This window comes from Pristiophorus japonicus, chromosome 9, assembly GCF_044704955.1.
Source record: "Pristiophorus japonicus isolate sPriJap1 chromosome 9, sPriJap1.hap1, whole genome shotgun sequence".
Taxonomy (NCBI): Eukaryota; Metazoa; Chordata; class Chondrichthyes; family Pristiophoridae; genus Pristiophorus; species Pristiophorus japonicus.
This window is the reverse complement of record NC_091985.1, coordinates 10298386-10316167: the sequence shown is the minus strand read 5'-3', so window position 1 is coordinate 10316167 and position 17782 is coordinate 10298386. Positions and strand designations below refer to the sequence as shown.

The 17782-nt window shown below is 46.3% G+C and overlaps 1 protein-coding gene across 1 annotated transcript in view; it reads right to left on the bottom strand.

Moving 5' to 3' along the window:
* Positions 1-17782, bottom strand: part of LOC139272565 (regulator of G-protein signaling 17-like) — an 81842-nt gene that overhangs the window by 60868 nt on the left and 3192 nt on the right. Inside the window, exon 2 of the mRNA XM_070888632.1 lies at positions 2634-2773. Coding sequence (XP_070744733.1) covers positions 2634-2770 — 137 coding nt within the window. The 5' untranslated portion in view covers positions 2771-2773. The remainder of the gene's footprint in view (positions 1-2633; positions 2774-17782) is intronic.

Here is a 17782-nt window from a genome sequence, read left to right as displayed (position 1 = left end):
CAGCTATTTACAATATACATTAATGATTTAGATGAAGGAATTGATTGTAATATCTCCAAGTTTGCAGATGACACTAAGCTGGGTGGCAGTGCAAGCTGCGAGAAGGTTGCTAGGAGGCTGCAGGGGGACTTGGACAGGTTAGGTGAATGGACAAATACACAGCAGATGCAGTATAATGTGGATAAGTGTGAGGTTATCCACTTTGGTGGCAAAAACAGGAAGGCAGATTATTATCTGAATGGTGACAGATTAGTAAAAGGGGAGGTGCAACGAGACCTGGGTGTCATGGTGCATCAGTCATTGAAGGTAGGCATGTAGGTACAGCAGGCAGTAAAGAAAGCAAATGGTATGCTGGCCTTCATAGCGAGAGGATTTGAGTATAGGAGCGGGGAAGTCTTACTGCAGTTGTACAGGAACTTGGTGTGACCACACCTTGAGTATCGTGTGCAGTTTTGTTCTCCTTATCTGAGGAAGGACATTCTTGTTTTTGAGGGAGTGCAGCGAAGGTTCACCAGGCTGATTCCAGGATGGAAGGACTGACATATGAAGAAAGACTGGATCAACTGGGCTTATGTTCACTGGAATTTAAAAGAATGAAAGGGGATCTCATAGAAACAAATAAAATTCTGACGGGATTGAACAGGTTAGATACAGGAAGAATGTTCCCGATGTTGGGGAAGTCCAGAACCAGGGGTCACAGTCTAAGGATAAGGGGTAAGCCATTTAGGACCGAGATGAGGAGAAACTTCTTCACTCAGAGAGTGGTGAACCTGTGGAATTCTCTACCACAGGAAGTTGTTGAGGCCAGTTCGTTGGATATATTCAAAAGGAGTTAGATGTGGCCCTTACGGCTAAAGGGATCAAGGGGTATGGAGAGAAAGCAGGAATGGGGTACTGAAGTTGCATGATCAGCCCTGATCATATTGAATGATGGTGCAGGCTCGAAGGACCGAATGGCCTACTCCTGCACCTATTTTCTGTGTTTCTATGCTGATTGTCCTTGATTAATCTGTGTCTTTGTGAATGGAGGTTTATACTGTCCCTCAGAATTGATTCCAATAGTTTACCCATCATGTGATGAAACCTCATAAAATACATCCAACCAAAGTTAGTAACCCTACCCAGGATTGTGACGTGCCTCAACTCATTTAATTCCTCCTACAATCCCAAACCTGATTGTCACCCACCCACTATTTCTTGATTCATCTCTTCTGCACCACAGGCTCAGAATAAAAGGAAATTGGATTCCTGATTTCCAACAGTTCTAACAGACAATGTTTGGGCCAACCATGAAATGATCCAGAGTTTCATGTGCCTCTTTGCCTCAGATCCACCACTGATTGATTGTAATTTTGTAATAACCTTGCTTGCTTTGCTGGATCCTGTCAGACTTTCTTTGGATACAAATTTCCGACGGCGACTCAATTGATAGGCAACCGTCTTTTTATTAATCCAGGGATGAGAGATCCTAATGCTCGGCACAATCCTGATGGACGGACCATCCGAGATTCAAACTGGGGAAACATCGCATTGTCAGAGCACCAAATGACCACTTTAAAACTAGCCATGATGCAAATGGCTAATGGTTGGTGCTTTTTGGCTGATAAAAGCGAATGCCTGTTTTAAACGTGGACATCTTAAGTGGTGGGGACTGTGTCACAATGGCAGCAAACATTTTTCTCCCTGACTCGGCAGCCCATGTCCTAACTCGCACCAATCCCGCTCACCCATCACCACTGTGCTCGCTGCCCGTGTCCTAACCCGCACCAAGTCCCGCTCACCCATCACCCCTGTGCTCACTGCCCGTGTCCTAACCCGCACCAAGTCCCGCTCACCCATAATCCCTGTGCTCACTGCCCGTGTCCTAACCCGCACCAAGTCCCGCTCACCCATAATCCCTGTGCTCGCTGCCCATGTCCTAACTCGCACCAAGTCCCACTCATCCATAATCCCTGTGCCCGCTGACCTACATTGGCAGCCGGTTAAGCAACGCCTCAATTTCTAAATTCTCATCCTTGTTTTCAAATCCTTCCATGACCTCGCCCCCTCCCTATCTCTGTAATCTCCCCCAGCCCAACAACCCTCCGAGACCTTTGCACACCTCCAATTCTGACCTCTTGAGCATTTGTGATTATAATCTCTCCACCATCGATGGACGTGCCTTCAGCTGCCTGGGCCCCAAGCTCTGGAACTTCCTCCCTAAACCTCTCTACCTCTATCTCCTCCGTTAAGACGCTAAAACCTACCTCGTTGACTAAGCTTTCTCCCATCTGTCCTAATATTTCCTTATGTGGCTCGGTGTCACATTTTCTCTGATAACACTCCTGTGAAGCACCTTGGGATGTTTTACTATGTTGGGGCGCTATGTAAATACAAGGTGTTGTTGGCGTTTACTGTGCTGGAGACAGGATGAGAGCAAAGTACCACGAAATTACATCGTGTACAGCACAGAAACAGGCCATTCGGTCCAACTGGTCCATGCTGGCATTTATGCTTCACACGGGCCTCCTCCCAGCCCCACTTCATTCCACCAGTAACGGTAAGTACTCGTTGTGCCTGTATTACCAGTCATACGCCAGTCCTAGCGTGTAGGGTAAAGTGTTAGGCAGTGTGCGCGTGCTGGGTCAACCTACCATGAGCAGCTACAGCAACAGCACCAGCAGAAGCAGCAAGTGTTGGGTCTCTGATTGGGCGATGCTTGCGGGTCGGTGCAGTCTCCTTCATTTCTCCTTTCCGCCCTCTTCCCCATTTCTGTTCGTTCCGATCCCATACACTTGAAGGAAGATGGGGGGGGGGGGGGAGGTGAGGGGGACGGGTTGGGGGGGGGGGGGGGAGTGGGCGTGGGGAACAAAAAAGTTTTGTTTGAAAGTTATTACCACATATTCGTCATGGTGAGGGGGCTTGGTTGGGTTAAACAAATGACCTTTCACCTGTGTGACCGGCTGTATTTGGGGTCAACACACTGACCGTTCACTCGCTAAGCGTAAGTTGGTGTCACTGGGTTAGCACGCTGACCTTTCACCTCCGTGACCTGCCCCAATGGGGTTAGCACGCTGACCTTTCACCTCTGTGACCCGGTCCAATGGGGTTAGCACACTAACCTTTCAATTCTGTGACATGGTCCAATGGGGTTAGCAAGCTGACCTTTCAACTCTGTGACCTGGTGGAGTTCAATGAAGGCATTGACCGTTCAACCCCTGACCTTGGTGTGAATCCAGTCTCCCGCTTTTATTGGATGAACGGGATTCACGTCAGTCTGAGCCTTGTTCACAGTGAATACCCACAGCATCAAACCTCTCAGAACTGGGCAGCCATTGCCATTAAAATTAACAGCGTCACGCAAAGAGGTGTTATACCTTCCTAGAAGTGCTTGATGCTGAAGCAGGGTGCAAAAAGTAGCATTAAACTTGCTTGGGGCGGGGCGTGGCGGCGGGGGGAGAACACAAATAAAGCCCAGCTACACAATATATGAAGAAAACTAGAACTGGCATTTACAAAGCACTTTTCACAGTCACATGACGTTCCAAAGCACTTCGCAGCCACTGAACTACTTTTTCTTTTAGAAGAGTAGTCGACGTTGTAATGTAGGAAATCGTGGCAGCCAACTTCTGCACAGCAAGATCCCACCCCTCCCCCCGCTCCCCCCACACCCGCTGCAGTGGTCCTAAAGAAACAGAACAGTTAGCGGCCCAACAGCACGACCGAACCACCTCCAGATCCCAGACTGCCTGCGAGCAACACCTCGGACGATCAGCTAACGATTCACAATAACACACCGAGGTCAATTAAAAGAAAGACTTGCATTTGTATAGCGCCTTTCACGATCACCAGACATCCCAAAGAGCTTTACAGCTAATGAGGTACTTTTTGGAGTGTAGTCACTGTTGTAATGTAGGAAGCTCAGCAGCCAATTTGCACACAGCAAGCTCCCACAAACAGCGATGTGATAATGACCTGATAATCAGTCTTTTAGTGCTGTTGATTGAGGGATAAATACTAACTCCCCTGCTCTTCTTTTGAAATAGTTCCATGGGATCTTTCACGTCAACCTGAGAGAGCAGACGAGGCCTCGATTTTCATCTCACTGAAAGACGGCACCTCCGACAGTGCAGCACTCCCTCAGCACTGCACTGGAGTGTCAGCCTGGATTTTTGTGCTCAAGTCTCTGGAGTGGAACTTAAACCCACAACCTTTTAACTCAGAGATGAGGGCGCTACCCACTGAGGCACGGCTGACACAAATGAAGGCGATATTGGTCTCGGGCGGCAGCGAGGGGACTTGCCCGTTTTACACCCCCACCCCGATGTTCTTCTCCATTGAGGTAAAACGGGTTTTTGATTCGCTATTGCCCGTACCGCGTTTCAGCACAAGAGCAATTTCCAACCGCCCTCCGGCAATGTTACAGAGGTGGAACGAGGCGGTCTTAGTTATGCTGCGGATATGTGGTCGAAAGCTCATTTCAGGATCAAATATGACACCGAGGTTGCGAACAGTCTGGTTCAGCCTCAGACAGATGCTAGAGGGATGGAGTCAGTGGCTGGGGAACGGAGTTTGTGGCGGAACCGAAAACAATGGCTTCGGTCTTCCCAACATTTAATTGGAGAAATTTCTGCTCATCCAGAACTGGATGTCGGACAAGCAGTCTGACAATTTAGAGACCGTGGAGAGGTTGAGAGAAGTGGCAGTGAGGTAGAGCTGGGTGTCATCAGCGTACATGTGGAAACTGACGCTGTATTTTCAGATGAGATCGCCAAAGGGGCAACATGTAGATGAGAGATAGATGGGGGCCATGGATAGATCCTTGGGGGACACCAGAGGTAACGATGCGGGGGTGGGAAGGGAAGCCGTTGCAGGTGATTCTCTGGCTACGATTAGATAGGTAAGAGTGGAATCAGGCGAGTGCAGTCCCACCCAGCTGGACGATGGTGGATAGGTGTTGGAGGAGGATAGAGAGGTCAACCGTGTCAAAGGCTGCAGACAAGTCAAGAAGGACAAGGAGCGATAGTTTTCCTTTGTCGCAGTCACAAAGGATGTCATTTGTGACTTTGATGAGAGATATTTCGGTACTGAGGCAGGCGCGGAAACCAGATTAGAGAGATTCAAACATGGAATTCCTGGAAAGATGGGCACAGGTTTGGGAGGCGACAACACGCTGTAAGAATAAAAGTGTTTATTAATGATTAAAATTGATTCTGTGTATGTATAAATGTTAAATATATAGATTATATGGCAAGGCCTATTTGTGTTGAAACAAAATGAAAGCCCACAGGTTGCCAGCATGGGCTGAGTTTTGAAAGAAACACAATGGAAGTACACAGAGCTGCCGCAAGGGTTTTGTATATTGGAAAGCTATTTAAATTAATCAAGAGATGGCTGAGCCAGGCCAGGCAGCTACATGTGTGAGGAAAGCCAATAAGGAACTGCCCTGGAACCAAGGTCCAATCCTGAGGCTTTCTGAGGGACAATGGATTTGAGAGGTATAAAAAACTCAGCCAAACAATTTCTCTCTCTCCTGAGCCAGCCAGCCAAAGGGAAGTAATGTATATCACTCTTGATTATAGCCTCATTGTATCTGTTGTAACTAAGGTGATTGTGCATGTGTGTGTTTTTTAATAAACTGTTCCAATTGTTTTAAAAGAATTGTCTCACTGTCAAATTTAATACCAGAGATTTAGAAATCTTACAATTGGTAGAGAATGCGGGCAACTGGCGAGACAGCTTTATTGATAATTCTTTTGAACAATTGAAAATCTCGAGAATTGCGATTCTAATCTATGTTGCGAAGTATAGCTTGAAACGATTAAATGGATCAGGAGAAATTGCGTCTTAATTAGTCAGCAAATTGTGTTAGGGAAATTGATGGGATTGAAGGCCGATAAATCCCCAGGGCCTGATAGTCCGCATCCCAGAGTACTTAAGGAAGTGGCCCTAGAAATAGTGGATGCATTACTGGTCATTTTCCAACATTCTATAGATTCTGGATCAGTTCCGATGGACTGGAGGGTAGCTAATGTAACACCACTTTTTAAAAAAGGAGGGAGAGAAAATAGGGAATTATAGACTGGTTAGCCTGACATCGGTGGTGGGGAAAATGTTGGAATCAATTATTAAAGATGTAATAGCAGCGCATTTGGAAAGCAGTGACAGGATCGGTCCAAGTCAGCATGGATTTATGAAAGGGAAATCATGCTTGACAAATCTTCTAGAATTTTTTGAGGATGTAACTAGTAGAGTAAACAAGGATGTGATGTATTTTGCCTTTGAAAATTCTTTTGACAAGGTTCCACATAAGAGATTAGTGTGCAAAATTAAAGCACATGGTATTGGGGGTAATGTACTGATGTGGATAGAGAACTGGTTGGCAGAGAGTAGGATTAAACGGGTCCTTTTCAGAATGGCAGGCAGTGACTAGTGGGGTGCCGCAAGGGCTCAGTGCTGGGACCCCAGCTATTTACAATATACATTGATGATTTAGATGAAGGAATTGAATGTAATATCTCCAAGTTTGCAGATGACACTAAGCTGGGTGGCAGTGTGAGCTGTGAGGAGGATGCTAAGTGAGACTTGGACAGGTTAGCAGAGTGGGCAACTACATGGCAGATGCAGTATAATGTGGATAAATGTGAGGTTATCCATTTTGATGGGAAAAACAGGAGGGCTGATTATTATCTGAATGGTGACAGATTGGTAAAGGGGGAGACACAACAAGACCTGAGTGTCATGGTACATCAGTCATTGAAGGTTGGCATACAGGTACAGCAGGCGGTGAAGAAGGTGAATGGTATGTTGACCTTCATAGCGAGAGGATTTGAGTATAGGAGCAGGGAGGTCTTACTGCAGTTGTACAGGGCCTTGGTAAGGCCACACCTTGAATATTGTGTACAGTTTTGGTCTCCTAATCTGAGGAAGGACATTCTTGCTGTTGAGGGAGTGCAGCGAAGGTTCACCAGACTGATTCCCGGGATGGCAGGACTGACATATGAAGAAAGACTGGATCGACTAGGCTTATATTCACTGGAATTTAGAAGAATGAGAGGGGATCTCATAGAAACATATAAAATTCTGACGGGACTGGACAGGTTAGATGCAGGAAGAATGTTCCCGATGTTAGGGAAGTCCAGAACCAGGGGTCACTGTCTAAGGATAAGGGGCAACCCATTTAGGACCGAGATGAGGAGAAACTTCTTCACTCAGAGAGTTGTGGCCATGTGGAATTCTCTATCACAGAAAGTTGTTGGGGTCAGTTCGTTAGATATATTCAAAAGAGAGTTAGATGTGGTCCTCATGGCTAAAGGGATCAAGGGGTATGGAGAGAAAGCAGGACAGGGGTACTGAGGTGAATGATCAGCCATGATCATGTTGAATGGTGGTGCAGGCTCGAAGGGCCAAATGGCTTACTCCTGCACCTATTTTCTATGTTTCTATGTTTCTATATTAAGGAGCGGCCATCTTGATAGTTGTAACTGTTTAAGTGGGGAACCACCAGTAGTTATATTCAAAAGACACAGGATGAAGGGATTGGTCATGGACAGAAAGCCAACAATAAAAAAAAATGTTGAGCTAGTTTATCAGGAAAAGTTGTCAAAAAAAGTTCCAGGTGCAAGACATAGAAGAGTTAAAGGCACAGGCACGGCACATCCACGAGGATCAACCTGTGTCATTTGGGGAGATGGTGAAACTTATCCAGGAGAGAGTGAATAAGGGCGAACTAAGGCCAAAATGGGCAAACAGTCTCGTAGGATTCAACGCATTTTATTGTGCCTGGAGAGATGAGGAATTAATGAGACAGGACGCCAAAGTGATACAAGATTTGAAAGAATTGCAAGTAAAAGAGATTCAACTAAAAGAGAGAATATAGGTATAAAACAACAAAAGGAAGAAGACCTTCAACTGGTGAAGCAATTAAAAGAGGGAGAAATACAGCATTTAAGACAATAAATTGGTCAATTAAACCACAGTATTAAGCAATTAGAACAAGGGGCCGAAGAGGCAGCTTCACTGCTACAGCAACAAAATCTCTCAAACTTAAATGCCACAGCAGCCATTGTTGAAGCAAATGAAAACAGATTAGAGTTAAAAAGATATAAATTGCAAAACTTGAGGCTCCAGCAAGAGATAGAAGATGCTAGCGGTGGGGGGGGGGGGGGGGGGGGAAATTAAGGGAAGTGATTAAGAAGCCACATAGCGGGGCATTCACTCCCAGTGCCAACTAGAAATAGTGAGGCTAAAAAGTAAGTTGGGAGCAGCAGGCCCTCATATCCGCAGTAACACGGGGAGCCATAACAGAGCCAGCAGAAGGGGATGAAGGGGAGACAGATTGGGACGAGGAAGGCAGCCAGTATAATCTCCAAGAGAGTGGTGTAGAATGGAATACCTTGGAGACACAAGAGCCAATTGTAGCCGTAGTAACCACTTCTTCACGACGTAATGCGCACGGCCACATCACCAGTAACCATACCGACTCACGGTCCATATCTGGTGCTGACGCTATGCCGTGTAGCCAGGAGTTGGGGCCCACTAATGATAACGACGACCCATTGGAAGTTAATAGGAGGTGGGCAAATTTCAGGAGGAGTCACCCTGAGTTGGATGAGAGAGACTTAACACGAGTTCTCCTCTTGGCCTGTTCCACTTCCCTAAAAGATAATCTGCCAGATGCAGTCCTCCAGCCTGGCGCAGCGGCAAATGCACTCATGACCGAGATCCAAAACCATTTAGCAATCCAAAATTTGAACTTAGTGGCTCTGCTTAATCAGACCTAGCAGCGCCCAAAAGAGACCCCTAGAGCCTTCAGTAATGGCCTGTACGATATCTATCAACGTGCACAGAACCAGGCAGCCGCAAATGCTACAGTAGGAAAGAATCAGGAACAAGTTAAATCGATGTTCCTGACCCAACTCCACCCTTTAGTTAAAACCACCCGAGGAATAGCCATGAGGCCCACCAATCAGTGGACAGATATAGAGACCAGCGCTCAAAGAGCCTGGGTGATGGCAACAGACCCGTTAAAGGTGAAATCACCACCCCCTGCAAATAAACCAGTGTCAACGGTGGAGGGATCTCAAAACTACCCCTTTAAGGGACAGTGCTTTAATTGTAAGAAGATAGCCCACCTAGGAAAAGACTCAGACCAGGACCGAACCATGATGCAACACATAGATACCTCCCGAGGGACGAATCCAAGCCCTCTGGGACAGATCAACGATTGAATCAATTGATAACCCGTATACAAACCCAAATTGCCATGGGGAGGATGCAAAATCATTTACCAGTGCATGCAATCGCTGATGCACACTCATTAGAGAGACCTATTCAAGGATCGATCCTAAGATATGGTTCAGCCCCCAAAGATTGGTCGGAAGTGGGGTTCTGACGTGATGGTAGTGGGAGATCAGTAGTCCTTGTTGTCTTAAAAGGGGGCAGGCAGCAGATTATGCTTATCGATACTGGCTCAGCCATTACCATCATCCACAATCCAGACCCTGAACGCCATGCAGCAGTGGGCAAGGGTTGTATGACCCTTAAAGTGTTTAACAGTGATACAACCATTGCGTATACAGGGAAGGCCACTGAATTCCAGTTGGGAGGTCTCGTCTGTAAGGTCCCAGCACCTATGTTGATGACCAACCCCGATGGAAGGGGAATTTTAGGGACTGATGTGTTGGATCAGTATGGCGTGGTGATAGATTATAATCGGGATTGTGTTTGGATGGGATTGAGAGATAAGGCAGGAGTGATAGAAATTTCAGATGCTGACTCACTTTTTGCTATTAAAAAGCCATCTGAGTATGATGCTCCAGGGAGCGAAAATGAAGCTGTGGCAAAATTAATTCAGGAACACCTAGCGGTGTTTGCCACATGCAAACATGACTGTGGAAAAATGGCAGGCGAGGAATCTATTAAGGGACCCCCCCACTCATTCACTAAACAGTACCCCATCCCAAGGGAGAGTCACCCTTACATCCGACACACCATAAAATCCCGAGTCGAGCAGGGTGTTCTTAGGACAGGCACTTTCATGACCAATTCACCCACATGGCCGGTTAAAAAGCCTGATAGCGGCTGGCGACTGACTATTGATTACAGAAAGTTAAATTCTGTAACACCAACCTGCTCACCGGTAGTAAGAGAAACTCTTACCATACTATCTCAATTTCCTGCTGGTTCCAAGTACCTCTTGACCCTTAAAGGGGAAGACCAGTACAAATTTGCATTCACCTTTGAGAACCAGAGCTATACCTGGACATGCTTGCCTCAGGGGTTCCACAATGCCCCCACGATATTCCACAAAAGAATGACTGCAATTTTCAAAGACTTTTCCCTCCCTACCTGCTTGCTGCAGTACGTAGACGACCTATTGTTGGCAACCGACAGCAGTGAGGAGCATCTGTCCCTTTTGCACAAACTTTTGACATTGTTGGCTCAGGCGGGACTTAAGGTGAATCCCCGTAAGGCTCAATTAGTCAAAAAAGGGGTCACCTTTCTAGGAGTGTCCATTTCTCCAGTGGGATCATCCCCTGACTCTCACAAGGTGGAGATAATACAGCGACTGCCATTACCCACTTCAAAAACAGCCCTACAATCATTCTTGGGTTTGGTGGGGTACCAAAGGGACTTTATCCCAGGCTTTGCAGAGTGTGCAAGGCCACTGTATGATTTAATAAAACTGCAGGGTGATGACATACGCCCGGCATGGACTGATGTCCACAGCCAGTCCGTGGCTCAATTAAAAACTGCAGTGATACAGGTCGCATGTCTGATTCCTCCTGACCCCACGCAGCCCTTCCATTTGAAGGTCGGGGCCACAGAGCAAAGCTTCACTGCAGTTCTGTGCCAAATGCGAGCTGATCGGCTGCAGCCCATTGCATATGCGTCTTGAATCCTGCAGGGGGCAGAAAAGATGTCTACCGCATGCGAGCGCCGCATGTGGTCGGTACATCCGTTTACCTTTATTACTGGGCTACAGACTACAATCCTGCACAGCGGACACACACCTTTGAAACTACTGATGAAACCTGGAGATTCGTTAGTTTCCTTGCAGCGCCTCAGCAAATGGACATTGGAATTTATGGAAAGAGACATTGATACCATTTCCAAACCCACCACCCTGCTGCCACAATTTTTGATCTATGAGGGGGACCCGCATGAATGTCCGTTACCCCTGATTAACTTTGAGACCCATCCTGTGCAGAAAGAGCCCATACAGGGTGCCCCTGATATCATAGAAACATAGAAAATAGGTGCAGGAGCAGGCCATTCAGCCCTTCTAGCCTGCACCGCCATTCAACGAGTTCATGGCTGAACATGAAACTTCAGTACCCACTTCCTGCTTTCACGCCATACCCCTTGATCCCCCGAGTAGTAAGGACTTCATCTAACTCCCTTTTGAATATATTTAGTGAATTGGCCTCAACTACTTTCTGTGGTAGAGAATTCCACAGGTTCACCACTCTCTGGGTGAAGAAGTTTCTCCTTATCTCGGTCCTAAATGGCTTACCCCTTATCCTTAGACTGTGACCCCTGGTTCTGGACTTCCCCAACATTGGGAACATTCTTCCTGCATCCAACCTGTCCAAACCCGTCAGAATTTTAAACGTTTCTATGAGGTCCCCTCTCACTCTTCTGAACTCCAGTGAATACAAGCCCAGTTGATCCAGTCTTTCTTGATATGTCAGTCCCGCCATCCCGGGAATCAGTCTGGTGAACCTTCGCTGCACTCCCTCAATAGCAAGAATGTCCTTCCTCAAGTTAGGAGACCAAAACTGTACACAATACTCCAGGTGTGGCCTCACCAAGGCCCTGTACAACTGTAGCAACACCTCCCTCCCCCTGTACTCAAATCCCCTCGCTATGAAGGCCAACATGCCATTTGCTTTCTTAACCGCCTGCTGTACCTGCATGCCAACCTTCAATGACTGATGTACCATGACACCCAGGTCTCGTTGCACCTTCCCTTTTCCTAATCTGTCACCATTCAGATAATAGTCTGTCTCTCTGTTTTTACCACCAAAGTGGATAACCTCACATTTATCCACATTATACTTCATCTGCCACGCATGTGCCCACTCACCTAACCTATCCAAGTCACTCTGTAGCCTCATAGCATCCTCCTCGCAGCTCACACTGCCACCCAACTTAGTGTCATCCGCAAATTTGGAGATACTACATTTAATTCCCTCGTCTAAATCATTAATGTACAATGTAAACAGCTGGGGCCCCAGCACAGAACCCTGCGGTACCCCACTAGTCACTGCCTGCCATTCCGAAAAGTACCCATTTACTCCGACTCTTTGCTTCCTGTCTGACAACCAGTTCTCAATCCACGTCAGCACACTACCCCCAATCCCATGTGCTTTAACTTTGCACATTAATCTCCTGTGTGGGACCTTGTCGAAAGCCTTCTGAAAGTCCAAATATACCACATCAACTGGTACTCCTTTGTCCACTTTATTGGAAACATCCTCAAAAAATTCCAGAAGATTTGTCAAGCATGATCTCCCTTTCACAAATCCATGCTGACTTGGACCTATCATGTCACCATTTTCTAAATGCGCTGCTATGACATCCTTAATAATTGATTCCATCATTTTACCCACTACTGAGGTCAGGCTGACCGGTCTATAATTCCCTGCTTTCTCTCTCCCTCCTTTTTTAAAAAGTGGGGTTACATTGGCTACCCTCCACTCGATAGGAACTGATCCAGAGTCAATGGAATGTTGGAAAATGACTGTCAATGCATCCGCTATTTCCAAGGCCACCTCCTTAAGTACTCTGGGATGCAGTCCATCAGGCCCTGGGGATTTATCGGCCTTCAATCCCATCAATTTCCCCAACACAATTTCCCGACTAATAAAGATTTCCCTCAGTTCCTCCTCCTTAATAGACCCTCTGACCACTTTTATATCCGGAAGGTTGTTTGTGTCCTCCTTAGTGAATACTGAACCAAAGTACTTGTTCAATTGGTCTGCCATTTCTTTGTTCCCCGTTATGACTTCCCCTGATTCTGACTGCAGGGGACCTATGTTTGTCTTTACTAACCTTTTTCTCTTTACATACCTATAGAGACTTTTGCAATCCGCCTTAATGTTCCCTGCAAGCTTCTTCTCGTACTCCATTTCCCCTGCCCTAATCAAACCCTTTGTCCTCCTCTGCTGAGTTCTAAATTTCTCCCAGTCCCCAGGTTCGCTGCTATTTCTGGCCAATTTGTATGCCATTTCCTTGGCTTTAATACTATCGCTGATTTCCCTAGATAGCCACGGTTGAGCCACCTTCCCTTTTTTATTTTTACGCCAGACAGGAATGTACAATTGTTGTAATTCATCCATGCGGTCTCTAAATGTCTGCCATTGCCCATCCACAGTCAACCCCTTAAGTATCATTAGCCAATCTATCTTAGCCAATTCATGCCTCATACCTTCAAAGTTACCCTTCTTTAAGTTCTGGACCATGGTCTCTGAATTAACTGTTTCATTCTCCATCCTAATGCAGAATTCCACCATATTATGGTCACTCTTCCCCAAGGGGCCTCGCACAATGAGATTGCTAATTAATCCTCTCTCATTACACAACACCCAGTCTAAGATGGCCTCCCCCCTAGTTGGTTCCTCGACATATTGGTCTAGAAAACCATCCCTTATGCATTCCAGGAAATCCTCCTCCACCGTATTGCTTCCAGTTTGGCTAGCCCAATCTATGTGCATATTAAAGTCACCCATTATAACTGCTGCACCTTTATTGCATGCACTCCTAATTTCCTCATATCACATTGAAAGATCCCCTCACACCGGATATGCTGTGGTATTGCTAGAAAGAACCATTCTGCAAAGGTGCAACAGACAGTCTTCACAATATGCAGGACTTTGGGGAGTAAATGGAGGTTGAAGATGGGGCGGTAGTTTGGGAGGACGGAGGGATGGAGGGTTGTTTTTTTGAGGAGAGGGGTGATGATGGCAGATTTGAAGGAGAAGGGGACAGTGCCTGAGGGGAGAGAACCGGTAACAATGTTGGCTAACATGGGAGTCAGAAAAGGAAGCTGGGTGGTCAGCAGTTTGGTGGGAATAGGGTCAAGGGAGCAGGAAGTGGGTCTCATGGGCAGGATGACTCGGAAAGGTCATGAGGGGAGATCGGAGAGAAACTGGAGAAAGGTGTGAGGTCAGGGCTAGGGCAGGGAGGTGACCGTACAGGAAGTTTGTCCCAGTGGGCTAGAGGAAGGAAGGGAAGAGGCAGAGGCAGCTGAACGGATGGCCTCAATCTTAGAGACAAAGAAATTCATGAGCTCCTCACACTTATTGTTTGAGGTGAGGGTGGAGACTGGGAAAAGGGGTTTAAGGAGACAGTTTGCAGTGGAGAATAGAAACCTGGGTTTATCTTTACATTCCAGAATAATCCTGGAATAGTGAGTGATTTTGGCAGACGCGATCAGGACCCGATAGTCCTTTATGTGGTCCAGCCAGATCTGGCAGTGAATGGTAAACCAGTTGTTCGCCACATCTGTTCAAGTCTGCGTCCCTTGGAAATAAGGAAGCGAAGATGATAGCCGTACCGGGGAGAGTGGTGAGGGTGAGAGAGAGTACTGGTTTTAACAGGGACTGGGGGTATCAAAGGTGGGGGTGAGGGTGTGATTGAGCAGATCGGTGGCTGCAGAAACGTCCTGGTGAATGGAGGGCCAAAGGTTGGACAATTGGGAGTTTATCAGTGCAGTTGTTAGAGAGTTGGGAGAGAGATTTTTCCATGGGCGGACACAGAAGGAAGTAGGGTTAGTGGAGTTGGGGAGGCGAGTGGGGGTGGGCTGTGTGGGGGGAGGGGGTTGTGGGTGAAGAGCGACACGAGGAAATGGTCAGAGATGGCTTTATCTGCGATTGACACAATGGGATGGGCAATAAATGCTGGCCTTTCCAGACGTCCACTTCCCGAGAATGAAGAAAGAACATAAGAACATAAGAAATAGGAACAGGAGTAGGCCATACAGCCCCTTGAGCCTGCTCCGCCATTTAATAAGATCATGGCTGATCCGATCATGGACTCAGCTCCACTTCCCCACCCGCTCCCCATAACCCCTCATTCACTTATCGATTAAGCAACTGTCTCTCTCTGTCTTAAATTTATTCAATGTCCCAGCTTCCACAACTCTCTGAGGCAGCAAATTCCACAGATTTACAACCCTCTGAGAGAAGAAATTCCTCCTCATCTCAGTTTTAAATGGGCGGCCCCTTATTCTAAGATCATGCCCCCTAGTTCTAGTCTCCCCCATCAGTGGAAACATCTTCTCTGCATCCACCTTGTCAAGCCCCCTCATAATCTTATACGTTTCGATAAGATTTTACATTTTGAAAAGAAAACCATTTTAAAGTGACCGGTGATGTTGAAACATTTTCGGCTCAGGTTTTCCACGGTATATCTAAGTCTCTCTCAACGTAAACGTTTAATTTAATGGCAGCTTCCTCCATCTCTGATGGCGAGTCAGTTCCGTCCTTTCATGAACAGTTGTTTAATGCTCGCTTTGTTGCCTGGCTTGGCTGTGTGGCCCTGATTTTACAGGTTTCTGATTACACTCCCAATAGCATTAGCAGGTCAGCCTGCTCCTTTAACAAGGGTCACTGTTGGGACCGTCAAATATCAGTTGTAAATAATTCTGATTGACCACCTTTCCCTTCGCTTTATCTATCAGCGGCAACTGTGAAAACTGATCTCTTTTAAACACTGAGAATCCATTGCACTTCCAGCAGTCGGCTTTGAGAAGTTACTAAAACGGATAGCATGAGGGAGCTAGATGAGAATACACGGCTGCTGGGTTTTAATCACAGGTTTCATCATTATATCTGTACTGATGTTAATCCAGCTCCCTCACACTGTCACTCAGTAACCCCTCTCTCCCAGCGCCCTGTGTCACTGACTGTGTCTCTACTGATGTTAACCCAGCTCCCTCACGCTGTCACTCAGTAACCCCTCTCTCCCAGCGCCCTGTGTCACTGACTGTATCTCGACTGATGTTAATCCAGCTCCCTCACACTGTCACTCAGTAACCCCTCTCTCCCAGCACCCTGTGTCACTGACTGTATCTGTACTGATGTTAATCCAACTCCCTCATACAGTATCCTTTTCCCCAGCGCCCTGTGTTACTGACTGTATCTGTACTGATATTAATCCAGCTCCCTCATACAGTATCCTTTTCCCCAGCACCCTGTGTCACTGACTGTATCTGTACTGATGTTAATCCAGCTCCCTCACACTGTCACTCCGTAATCCCTCTCCCCCAGCGCACTGTGTTATTGACCGTATCTGTACTGATGTTAATCCAGCTCCCTCAGACTGTCACTCAGTAATCCCTCTCTCCCAGCGCCCTATGTTACTGACTGTATCTGTACTGACGTTAATCCAACTCCCTCACACTGTCACTCAGTAACCCTTCTCTCCCAGCACTTTGTGTTACTGACTGTAATACCATAATATGGTAGAATTCTTTATTAAGATGGAGAGTGACACAGTTAATTCAGAGACTAGAGTCCTGAACTTAAGGAAAGGTAACTTCGATGGTATGAGACGTGAATTGGCTAGAATAAACTGACGAATGATACTTAAAGGGTTGACGGTGGATAGGCAATGGCAAACATTTAAAGATCACATGGATGAATTTCAACAATTGCATGTCCCTGTCTGGAATAAAAATAAAACGGGAAAGGTGGCTCAACCGTGGCTAACAAGGGAAATTAAGGATAGTATTAAATCCAAAGAAGAGGCATATAAATTGGCCAGAAAAAGCAGCAAACCTGAGGACTGGGAGAAATTTAGAATTCAGCAGAGGAGGACAAAGGTTTTAATCAGGAGGGGGAAAATAGAGTATGAGAGGAAGCTTACTGTGAACATAAAAGCTGACTGCAAAAGCTTCTATAGATATGAGAAGAGAAAAAGATGAGTGAAAACAAACGTAGGTTCCTTGCAGTCAGAATCAGGTGAATTTATAATGGGGAACAAAGGGGCAGACCAATTGAACAAATACTTTGGTTCTGTCTTCATGAAGGAATAACCTTCTGGAAATACTAAGGGATTGAGGGTCTAGTGAGAAGGAGGAACTGAAGGAAATCCTTATTAGGCGGAAAATTGTGTTAGAGAAATTGATGGGATTGAAGTCCGATAAATCCCCAGGGCCTGATAGTCTGCATCCCAGGGTACTTAAGGAAGTGGCCCTAGAAATAGTGGATGCATTGGTGATCATTTTCCAACAGTCTATCGACTTTGGATCAGTTCCTATGGACTGGAGGGTAGCTAATGTACACAACTTTTTAAAAAAGGAGGGAGAGAGAAAACGGGTAATTATCGACCGGTTAGCCTGATATCAGTAGTGGGGAAGATGTTGGAATCAATTATTAATGATGAAATATCAGCGCATTTGGAAAGCAGTGACAGGATTGGTCCAAGTCAGCATGGATTTATAAAAGGGAAATCATGCTTGACAAATCTTCTGGAATTTTTTAAGGATGTAACTAGTAGAGTGGACAAGGGAGAACCAGTGGATATGGTGTATTTGGACTTTCAAAAGGCTTTTGACAAGGTCCCACACAAGAGATTGGTGTGCAAAATTAAAGCACATGGTATTGGGGGTAATGTACTGACGTGGATAGAGAACTGGTTGGCAGACAGGAAGCAGTGAGTCAGGATAAACGGGTCTTTTTCAGAATGGCAGGCAGTGACTAGTGGGGTGCCGCAGGGCTCAGTGCTCGGACTCCAGCTATTTACAATATACATCAATGGTTTTGATGAAGGAATTAAGTGTAATATCTCCAAG